At 34.0% G+C, this 12,127-nt stretch overlaps 1 protein-coding gene across 1 annotated transcript in view; it reads left to right on the top strand.

Annotated features, from left to right (window-relative positions):
* URI1 (URI1 prefoldin like chaperone) overlaps nucleotides 1-11,574 on the top strand; it is a 72,307-nt gene extending 60,733 nt beyond the window's left edge. Inside the window, exons 7-11 of the mRNA XM_026484249.4 lie at nucleotides 1,869-2,037; nucleotides 3,425-3,764; nucleotides 5,509-5,651; nucleotides 6,442-6,691; nucleotides 9,820-11,574. Of these exons, the coding sequence (XP_026340034.2) occupies nucleotides 1,869-2,037; nucleotides 3,425-3,764; nucleotides 5,509-5,651; nucleotides 6,442-6,691; nucleotides 9,820-10,002 (1,085 nt within the window). The 3' untranslated portion in view covers nucleotides 10,003-11,574. The remainder of the gene's footprint in view (nucleotides 1-1,868; nucleotides 2,038-3,424; nucleotides 3,765-5,508; nucleotides 5,652-6,441; nucleotides 6,692-9,819) is intronic.
* The last annotated feature ends 553 nt before the right edge of the window (nucleotides 11,575-12,127 follow it).

The following is a 12,127-nucleotide window of genomic DNA, read 5'->3' on the forward strand; positions in this document are numbered from 1 at the left end:
TAAATTGTTATATATTTTAATATATTTTAAAATATAAACATTAGAAGAGAAATAACTTTTTGAAAAACTTGATTCCTGACTGATCTATTTAAGTGATGAGATGACATGGCTTTTTTCGAAGTTCTTAATGATCCAAATATCTAAAATTCAGAAGATGTATATTCTGTACATGGGTCTCTCCTAATTTGATCATTGACCTTGGTGGAGTCATAATATATCTTTTGCTAGTTGTTCTTCTTTTAAAACTGTAGCTTTAGATGTAGTTTTTGGAAGAAAGAATGAAGATAATCTAAGCATTTTCAGCCATTCATTTTATGTTGCCTGCAGTGGTGTTCCGGACACAGGTGGTTTCCCAGGCTCACCTAATAGCCTTCTCTTGCCAAGGATGGGTTTATGTGTTTGGGTTTACTTCAGTAAAGGCAGTGAGTGAGTGGTTCCCCTTTCAGTTGTAAAGTGTTACAGGAGTGAAATTTTTAAAAGTGTTAAAGAAATGGTTTATAATTTGCTACTTTAGAAAACTGTTACTTAAAACAGTCATTTTGATTTTTTAAAGTCCATATTTTTAACTCTGAACTTATTGGTTGAAATAGAGATAATTTTAGAAGCCATATTCTAGCTATAGTATCTCTACTAATACGGCATAAAAATTAATATCAAGTGGCTTTTGAAGGTGAAATGAAGGAGACATACATTAGTTAAAGAACAGAAAGATAAGTTATAATTTTTGTTTGTGGCGACCAGTGAAAGATTTCTGTATTTTACAGGTATGAAATATGAAACTTGTTGATACTCCTTTATCAGTGATAGTTACAGAGAATAATAGGCCAAGAAACATAATTTTGATTTTTTTTTTAAAGATTTTATTTATTTATTTGACAAAGAGAGACAGCCAGCGAGAGAGGGAACACAAGCAGGGGGAGTGGGAGAGGAAGAAGCAGGCTCCCAGCCGAGGAGCCCGATGTGGGGCTCAATCCCAGACCGCTGGGTCACGCCCTTAGCCAAAGGCAGACGCTTAACGACTGAGCTACCCAGGCGCCCCAAATTTTGATATTTTCAGATTTAGGAAACGGTGTTCTACTTTTGAATATATGTTGGAGGTCATCTGTTAACCATATCTCATAACAGTGTTTTAGACTTCTTCCCATTGCCTTCTTCAAAGCTATAATTTGCTTTAAGTCCATTTTTTTCAAATGAAAAGCAAATGGATTTGAGTTCAGATTTTCTTTATCTCCTGCCCTCACATGAGGATTACAAATAAGATAAAGCAATTTAAAAAGTAGAAATGTTCATATATAAAATTATAGTCCAACTTTGTAGGGATTAGCCTCCACAGATCCCTCCTAGGGTATTCATGCCTGGCAGTGCCTTAAAGTTGAAAGTACCTTGTGACAAGGCTTTGACTGTGTTACTTTAGTAACTAAATTCCCTTGAGTAAGGGTGGAAGATGTGTTTTATTTGTGTTGAATTTTGTGTTGTAACTAGGGTACCTTGTGACCATTTCTACTTAACGCATTTTTGAAGCTCTCAGGCAGCTCTTCATGGTCTTTAATGTGCATATGAATCCTCTTGGGCTCTTGTTAAAACTCAAGATTGTGATTTAGCAGATCTGGGGTGGCCCTGAGAGTCAATACTTCTGAAATGTTCTGCAGGGATGCCAGTGTTGCTGGTCCTTGGACCACACTTTGAGCAGCAAGATTATGAGATAGATACATCCTTGGAGTTGTCCTTGCTTACCTTTAAAACCGTGCCTCCCTCTGTCTCCACATCCCCTCTCCTCAGAAGAAAGTCTCATTAAGTCTCTGTTTATGCCTTTTTAAAGTTGGCTATTAACAGCCATGTCTTTACTTTTTTTTTTCTTTTTTAAATAGCAAAACACCGAATTGCTCATACACCTCACTCCAAACCAAAAACTTCAGATATTTTTGAAGCAGATTTTGCAAATGATGTAAAATCCAAGGATTTGCTTGCTGATAAGGAACTGTGGGCTCGACTTGAAGAACTAGAGAGACAGGAAGAATTGCTGGGTGAACTTGATAGGTACCTAATGACGAATTATCTTTCCAAGAAAATTTGTTTCTAAACACATTTCCTTCTTAATCTCTTTCCTCATTAATAAAACAACACATGCTCATTGAAGAAAATACAGAAAAGCATAATATATTAAAATATCAGTCTCACCACTCTAAAATAAGTATTAATTCTTTGGAATATTTTCTTTTAGGGCTGTGCATTCATGTACATGCCCATGCATATATGTGTGTGCACAGAAATACTTAAAATCAGTATTCCTATTTTTTTAATTATAAGGTTTCAGCCATATTTTATATAATGAAGTCCTAAGATAGATAGTTGACTTATAATAATTATGAATGTTTTATGTATTACATTTTAAATGAAATATTCTTATACTCTACTCAGGATAATGCTGTATATTTCAATGACTTGTTAAAAAGAAAAACTTGATCTGGATTTGTTACTGTAAAATGTTTATCCTTGCTTTCCTTTGCAAACTTTTCTGTTCATTGAGCAGGAAATTTGTAATCTGGTCAGGTAGTTATATATATGAAAACTTTTCCAAACTGCTATTTGAAATACACATTAGCACTCACTTGGAATTGTCAAAATGCTCAGTGAAATCTGTTTCTTCAGAAGTTCCTATATTATTTTGCTTAAATGATGTACCATATGCAGTAATTAGTTTCTGTGAAAAATAGGACATGAAGCACAAAGGATATGTATTTTTTTCTACCATTTCACCCATAAATTCTTAGGTCTTTTTGATTAACTGATACTATTTCATTTTTTTTAGCTCAGTCTTGAATCTTGTTATTTTCTTGGTCATGATTCTCTTTCTATTTTTGCATGATGTTATTTCAGTTCTATTGCATTTTTGGTTTTGTTATTTTTGTAAGGTCTTCAAATCCTTTGTAGAAATGAAGCGTTAAAAATGTACATGTGTGTGTATAAATATAATTATATTCATGTGTGTACATATAAGTCCTTCATTTCTTAAAATTATAATAATACATGCTTGTAAAGTATTCCAAATATAGAAGTAGGACATAAGAATGTGTTAATGTTCTGGGGCTTTAATTTCTGGTCTTTAAATAGAGAAACACTCTCTGTATTTCTTACAAATCTCTTGATTGTATTATTTATATTGTATTGTGTGTGGCCATGTCCTCTTGCAAAGATTAAAAAAATCATCTATATTCTACTTAGTGTTTGAGTAACTACAACCTACAGAGTTAGCATAGGGGTTTTTTGTTAATTTATTTCAAAACATTTTTATAGACTTAGAATTCTAGTTAAAAATATATCTTATTCAATCTTAATTTTTACCCATTGAAATGAACTGAGAATTAGAATATGGAAAATTTTGATGTGTTTGTTTGATCTTGTTAATTTTCTTTTTCTTTACTAGTAAGCCTGATACTCTGATTGCAAATGGAGAGGATACGACGTCTTCTGAAGAAGAAAAGGAAGATCAGAATATAAATGTGCACGTGATGCATCAAGTAACAGACTCTGTTGCTTCCAGCAGCTGTTACAAGGATGTTACACATTCAGAACTGTTCAGTGGTCAGATGAATGGCATTCATTCAGTGAACGGTTCAAATCCTTACCACAGTAATGAAGACGAGGAGGAAGAGGAGGAGGAGGATGGTGGCGATAATGAAAATGAAAATGACCATGATGCTTTAGGGGTTGGAGATTATTCTATACCAACAATATATTTTTCTCATACTGTCGAACCTAAGAGGGTTTGTATACTTTTGACTATTAATTTTGCATGTAATTTAAATATTCAGTATCATCTATAATACTCTTTAAAAGAACAGTGTCAGCAGTGATTAATATTGTTGATAGTGCCTAGCAAGAAAACCATCTTTGCCTCTCATTCTGGCCAATTTTCTAAAAAGAAGAAGCGGGTGCCAGCTGCGAGGGGAGTCTAAAGTTGAAATAGTTGGTTTTGGTCGATTGTTCTCTGAAGCCACAATAGAATTTGAATTTTTTGGGGTCTGGAAAGGAATCAGATTTGAGTAGCAACTACCGTAACCCACCTGTCCTTCATGCAGAGAGTTTTCTTATGAATTCTAGAGTTAATTATATTGTGGGTGTTTTGGTGTACTTGGGATGTTAAAGTGACTGCTTTAGTTACATTTTTAATTATGCCGGGTTATTATTTTCTGTGTGGGCACAACATGAATGGGAGCGCATGAGCAAAGTGGAAAAATTTAGGAGGAAGTAAAAAGTAGCTCCTTTTCTGATAAAGTAAATATAAACATCTGTGGATAATCATGACTTTAGAATTTTGGCATTTTAGAGCTGGGGGTTACTATAGAGATCTTCTAATGCAGGGTTTTTAAGCGTTTCTCTAGTATCAAGACTTTTTATTCCCTTCGTACTTACTGTAGAATCCCCGTATTTAAAATAGATCAAAACAGGTTGGTTCTGATTGGAGGAAAGCTAGACTACCTTAAACCCATTCCCTTGCTGCGCAGTGCTACTCTGAGGAGCAACTGGGAATTCATCTTTCTAATTCATCTTTCTCAAGACAACTTAAGGCCTAGAAGTCCATAGAGCTGGCTAGTAATAAAACAGAAAGTCCTTTGTGTCAGTGTAGTGCTCTTTGTACCACAAGGTACCTCTGCAGGGATTGCCTACAGCAGAGTTAAGGGTCTGTGGTATCAGTCTTAAGTATCCGTGATTATTATTTAATGAAACATGTTTAAAACATATTTGATATTTCTTAGGTCCCTTATATTATCTCTGCTCTAATATGAAGTGAAATATTTTTTTTTCTATTTTAATACTTCAGACTAAAGGGAGCATCTTGTGAATTCTTTGGAAAAAATTGACCTAATAACCAGAAAAAAAGTTTATGATTCTTATTTCAGGCTTTAAACTTTTTCTTACTTGCATGTCGATAAAACAAGAAGAAAAAATATTTTTAGGAATGCTGTGAGGAAGAGCAGTGGAAAGTGCAGTATAAATGCTGAGTAGGGAAAGAATAATATGATAATCGTACAGGTTTTTTTTTTTAATTTTTAAATTCAATTTCTAAAAACCAGAGGTATTTAAAAATTCTGAATAGTTAAGTATTATCTAATATTGCTTTTATGATTTAAATTTTATATTCTTACCAAATATTTATTTTGGTTAATTGTGCTCTTTGTTTTAAAATGCATGATTTAAGCCAACATTTTATGTCAAAGTAATGGGGTGATGTGAAAGCTTATAATAAATCAGTCATTTAGTTAAATGTAATTTGCTTTCAATACAATAATAAAGTCACTAAAGACTAGAATTGGTCATTAAAGAAGATATAATTTAATGCAGTAAAAGTATGTTAAGGTAAGGACTTTTTAATCCTAAAAATGCACATCATTTCAGTGTTAAAAAATTTAAACTGTCTCTTCTTTACTTACAGAGTTTATTTGTTTTAGTTTTGCCTTTGATTTAATTTTTCAAAAGGGTTGTTATTTTATGCTGTGAAATTTTTAGGTCCGAATAAATACCGGAAAAAATACCACTTTAAAATTCAGTGAAAAGAAAGAAGAAGCCAAACGTAAACGAAAGAACAGCTCTGGTGGTGGTCATTCTGCCCAAGAGCTGCCTACTATCAGGACTCCTGCTGACATTTACAGGTGAGTGGTGTTCACAGGCAGCTGAACGATCTGCTGCTCCCTTCCCCTCTTTTGTAACTGAACATTTATAGGAAAAGGTTGTAACACAGAAGGCTATCTATCACTGCAAAGTGAGGTTTCTGATAGAGTTGGCGTAGTATTTCAAAGGCTCTCACAGGAGCTACTGAGCTACCATAGATTCCCCGTTCAAAGCAGTTGAAAAATGGCATGATCGTTCCCTTTTCCCCCTCTTTGCCAGTGCTTTTAAAACATTCCCAATCGATCCGGTCAACAAATGTTGTATGTTAACTTTAGAAATGTAAGTTTGTTTCTAGTGGGCTGGAGAAGCGCTTTCCTGCCACAGCTGTGAAGATGCTTGGCACGTGTTTACCTTTTCACAAAGTAGGCGTTAAGTGTTGCTGTTCCAGTTTTTTGTTGTGTTGAAAAAGTTACCATTTGAAAATACCTACTGGTTTCATGACCCGTATTTGTAAAATAGTTGAAATTACTCAGTTGTCTTCTAAGTAGGCCTAAATTATATGTAGAATTTTGGCAAATCAGGTGTCACTCAGAACATGCTCATAAATAAAGTGCTCTATTTTATTAGGCAAAAAAAAAAAAAATCATGTTTTTAAGAATACAGAATACATCATTTGAAGCTAAAATTTATTTGGGTTGTGAAAATTTTAAATGCAACTTTGAAAAAACATTGTAGATTATTTTCTAGAAAAGATTTTTTTAAAAAATCATTATAAATATCCTCTATTCATGAGTTTCCTAAAGTGGATATATATATTTTTGGATATTGTAGAGTTTTTGTTGATGTTGTGAATGGAGAATATGTCCCTCGTAAATCAATCCTGAAGTCTCGCAGCAGAGAGAACAGTGTTTGCAGTGATACCAGTGAAAGCAGTGCTGCCGACTTTGATGACAGACGGGGAGTTCTCAGGAGTATTAGCTGTGAAGAGGCCACTTGTAGTGACACCAGTGAGAGTATTTTGGAAGAGGAACAAGAAGAAAACTATCCCAAGAAACTTTTGCCCTTATCAGGATCACCTGAGGTGTGTGTCTATCTCTGGCTCTTTTATTTCATACAGTATCTTTCATCAGTTCTTGTGAGATTAAAAAGGTGGTGGTAGCTCCATTTCAGAAGGGCCTATTGTTCATTTCCCCGATTTTGCATAGATAATTTTTGGAGTTGAAAAAATATTTCTTTAAAAGAGGCTCTCCTGGGGCTCCTGGGTGGTTCAGTCATTAAGCATCTGCCTTTAGCTCAGGGTGTGATCCCGGCGTTCTGGGATCGAGCCCCTCATCGGGCTCCCTGCTCCACTGGGAGCAAGCTTCTTCCTCTCCCACTCCCCCTGCTTGTGTTCCCTCTCTTGCTGGCTGTCTCTCTCTGTCAAATAAATAAATAAAATCTTAAAAAAAAAAAAAAAAAAAAAGAAGAAGCTCTCCTCTGCTTTTTTAAAAATTATAGGTGCTATATCTCCCAGGTATGGATTATAAATTATTAATCTTATAATCTTTAAATTATTTTTTCTTATATATTTATTGAAGTTAATCAGCTGGTTAATGGTATTGTTTATCGTATAGCTTCCTTAGTTTATACATCTATTTAATCTCAAAAGTCATGGAACCTGATTCATTCTAGGCTTGTTCTTTTTCAATAAATAATTTATAAAAAATTAATAGTCACTAGCAACATAAATGCAGGTCTTATAATCTTAACATAATTCAAGAAAGTTTTTGCAGGGGGAAAATATTGCCAATCTTCGAGTTTTATTTTTGTGAAGTAGGAATTTTAAAGTATCTCAGTTTGCATATATGTTACATTTTTGGCTAGAAGATCATTTAGCAGCTTATTTTAAATAAATTACCGCTAGACCAAACTGTAGTCATTTTATAATAGTTCAAGTAGATGACTGTACTTCTTTTTATGCTTTAGTTGAGTTAAAGAAAAAATATATATGGCAGATAATTATCTAAAGTCCTGTGTTTTGGCCTGTGGCAGTGACATATTTACTCTTAGAGGTCATGGAACCATTTTACAATTTAATGAAAGGTGTAGATCCTCGCCTCAGAAAAATGAGTGCACACATACCCATTCTTACCTACCACATTGCACACACTTGTGTGTGTGTGGTGGAGGGGTATTGGGAGATCCCAAAAGAAGAATTCCTTTCTTTGAAATAGGCCTATGTTACGGTTTCCATTATTCCCAGGCGTGATTTCTAAATTGTTTTTGTTTTGTTTTGTGGGTATTTCAAATTTCCAGTTTATAAGGTTCCCACTCACACCTGTATCAAAGTGATACACCCATTTGTGTATACATCAAATAGGTCTAAAAATATGTATGTTTATATATAAGTAAGCATATCTAAAACTATTGTTTGTACTAAATAGTAACTAAATGGTGATGATTGTACTAGATGTCACTGGGGACGGAGATCATTAGCATTTAGGGACAGTATATATGATCAGAACATTCTCCTCCCCTCCACATGATGCAATGATCTCAGTTGCCCTGGGAAGTGTCTCATTTAATAGTCTTCCACACTGTTAGAAAAACAGGTAATGGATGTGGACTTTTGCTGTTTTTGTTTTTGAAAATTAGGTATGTATCGTGGTATAGCCAGAGCTCAAGACTGGAACTTAGTTTTATTTCATTCTTACTAGCTTTGCATTTTGTATTGAACTGTTACCATTAGCATTCTAGATGCTGTACGTTTTTTTTTTAACATCAAACAAATAGTTCATGCAAATGGTAAGTACTTTGAAAGATGTCCTTTTCAGTATCTTTAAATACTGAAAGAATGTCTTTTTTTCCAAAGCCATTTTTAATATAATAAGGCTCAGTGCTTATCAAGATAAAATGGGAGTTTTGAGAAAGTAGACTTCGAGTTTCTTTTAAGAGCTTGGATTCCACCCAAGTTCTTGAAATACTGTGGGAAGGAAGGGACATTCTTGTTTTGTTTCTTTGGTGGGGCAAGGTGGAGGGGCATGGGTTTCGAAACTACTCAGGTGATACATTGTCTTAACTAAATTTGTGCTTGTGGTAGACAAAAGGGAATTAAAATATACATGGAAGTTAACATGTCAAATTTTACTTTGTAGGCCATGAGTTTTAAAAGATGAAAGGGGGATCTAAACACCATAAACTTTAAGAATAAAATCCGTATTAACTCCTTGGTTTTTATAGATCTTATTTATTTGTTTATTTATTTATTTATTTATATTTATTTTAAAATATTTATTTGAGAGAGAGCGTGTGAGAGAGCACGGTGGGGGGGGGAAGTGGGGGAAGGGCAGAGGGAGAAGCAGACTCCCCGCTGAGCAGGGAGCCTGACCCTGGGGTCATGACTTGAGCTGAAGGTAGACACTTAACTGACTGAGCCACCCAGGTACCCCTTTATATAAAAAGATCTTTATGTGAAAAGATATATAAAGATATATCTTCGGTTATATTTCCAGCATTTTGTACACATTACTTTTTTTTAATTGAACATACAGTTAGCCAGATGAAGTCCAGCAGACATCCAGTTGAAATTAAACAATCATTTTTTGTGTGTGGAACATCTGATTTTCATTATTGAATTAATTATGGTAAATTTTGAGACTGATGCTTGTCTCCACTAGTATCAGCACTTAATTTTTCAGTTTACACTGATCTCTTAAATAAAATTGAGGCAAGAGTCAATAAAATTCTCAAGTAATTGCATAAATGAACACTATTTAAGAAATGTCACTACTGCTGAAAGTAAGCTATTGGCTCGCGGGCAGCATGGCCTCCATAGGATCGTTCATTCGTCAGCTCGTGTTTGACACCCTAGTAGCATTTTTTTTTGTTCAATACATTAGTTTTCACAGCATGGTCTGGACATAAATGGAATGTGTGAAAGTTGAGGATGTTTTATGTACCCATTTTTGTTTAATCCCAGATAAAACATTTATTTTACATTTTGCTTTCTTAGATGTGGACTATAAAAATCTACTTCTGTTTGGTGGTGTAATTAAGATATATTTTAATAGTACTTGATTTCTCTGAACAATTTGTATTTTGCGTATTTATCCAAAAATCTTAACCGTTTACTTTTAACAGAAAGAAAGATCCAATTGGCAAGTACAGGATAAAGATTTTGTGGATATCTTACTTACATTTTGTTACCATAATCTGACTTTTGTCTTCTAGGCTTTTTCTGGAACTGTAATAGAAAAAGAATTTCTATTGCCCTCCTTAACACCACACCCAACCATGGTTCATCCTGTGCTACCTACCATTCCAGAACGAAAAGAAGTTCTGTCAGAAGTATCAGAAGAAACTACAAAGAGGGTTTCAAAGTTCAAAGCTGCCAGATTGCAGCAGAAAAACTAGGGCCTGCCTAGGCAACGGGAGTTTATATCCTGGAACCTAGTTTTACATTTCTTTACAGTCTATATAGCAAAATATGTTACGTGTCGTTTGAAATAAGGCATCCAGAATTCATTTGGCAGCAAGATCTCTTACTGTTATCAGTGGTATTAAAAATCAAAGTAAATGTTTGAATACTTTAATATTCAGCTTGTTTTGTTAATTCTCTGAATACTGTCAATACTGTTGTCTAAGTTTTCTTATGATGCACTGGCAGTGTTTAGGATTATTTTTCAAAGAATACTGTTCATATGCATTGTTTTTGTGTTTTGAACTAAATACAGGCAGTTTTGTACCAGCTGTGAAGTTGTGCATACCATATGGACCATTTTAAGGAAACTTTTAAAATTTCAAATAGATTCAACAATTATATTACTTGCTTTAGCATTTTAAAGGCACTTTAAAAAAAATCTACTTCTTGTAGGTTTTGCAGCTAGGTGGCTATTTAAAAAAACTCTCCCCTTCAATGGTCATTCTATCATCTCTGAGGCAGAAAGCTACATGTACCCTATGGGAAAGTTTCTTTGATTGGAAGAATGGTATTTTGTAAAACTTTTTTTTTTCAAGTAAAAATTTTATGAAACTTGGTCTCTAAAATATTGTGAACTTTATGATTCAGAATTGAATACAGAAACGTCTTTGATTCTTATATATGTTACCTGTACCACGCAGTGGTTCCTTGAATTCGTATAATTCCATAGGCAGTTCTTCTCCCTTGGTGTGTTTACTTTTAACTGGAATTATATTTTGGGAGAGAAGGAAAGGTTGTGTAGATGCTAAAAAAAATTCCCAGATTTTTTAAATAAATTTTATGTTTTAATTTTCCAACATTTTCATTCTCTAAGGCTACTTTCCTACTAGTAAATAATTGAAATAACATATTGACTGTTAGCAGAAGTCCTTAAAATAAAGAGAAATTTATTCTAACATTGAAAATTACACTGCAAGTGTTAATCATTAGCTTGATGCATGCTGAAATGTAGCTTTTAAAAAGCATTCTGCATTAGTACTAAAATAAGCCATCAATGCCAGTCCACCCTCTATTCATGGCTAAATATTTAAAGGTTATTTATAGCTTCTTTAATGAATTCTTGCTTAAACAAAGTGAAATTATGTCCTAGAAAAGTAGAAGCTATTTGTAACTAGAACAGCACAACTGTAAAAGTTTTATGAATATGTATTTTAATAATACGGGGGTGAGCCTGAATCTCCACGAGTTAATGGATAATTCAGAACAGAGGACTGATTTTGAAAGATAGCCTAAAAATGTAGAAGATTTGTTCCTTAGTAAATTTTAATCAACTGTGCATATATTTTTAGTTAAAACTGTTTTCTCTCAGCCCATCCCCCACAAAAATCAATGCAAACCCAGAGTACCGTCGCATACACCAGAAGAGTCCTGACTCCCAATTGCTATTCAAGTGAGCCCTGCTAGCTGTTGCCCCAGAAACAGACTTTATTGTGGGACTATTGTGATACTCTTTACGGGCATGTAATTTCAAGAGTACTGTCATTAAATAATTTTTCATAATTTGAGCCGGTTGTTGTTTATGTAGTTTATGTTTCTTCTTGCAAATAAGATGTTCCCTCATAGTGTAAGATGGTAGTAGAAGCAAAGAAAGTGTTCGGTAGCATTTTCTTATGTCCTGCTGAAGACCGGATGAAGTGGTGTGGCCCCATTTCATAGCTTCAGTCTTACAACAAAGTTTGAATTGTAATTTTACATTATAGCTTTATTTTTCATATTAAATCATGTTTCAATGGAATAAATGAAGCTGGTCATAAGTGTTCTCTTTTAAACCATTGTAAAACAGAATAGCAGAAGTTTTTTTGTATTTTGAACTGATTTTAGACTTACAGAAGAACTGCAACGGTGCAGTTTCCATATACCTCTTCATTCAGCTTCCCCTGATACTGTAACATCTTGTATAACCGCAGTGCAATGATCAAAACTGGAAAATTTATGCTGGTGCGATACTACTAACTGGCCTACAGTTCTTATGTGAATTTCACCAACTTTTTCACTAAGTGGTGTTTTTTCTGTTCTAGGATCCTATCTTGCATTTATTATAACTCCTTAGTCTCCTCC

This window comes from Ursus arctos, unplaced genomic scaffold (assembly GCF_023065955.2).
Source record: "Ursus arctos isolate Adak ecotype North America unplaced genomic scaffold, UrsArc2.0 scaffold_19, whole genome shotgun sequence".
In the NCBI taxonomy this organism is placed as follows: domain Eukaryota; kingdom Metazoa; phylum Chordata; class Mammalia; order Carnivora; family Ursidae; genus Ursus; species Ursus arctos.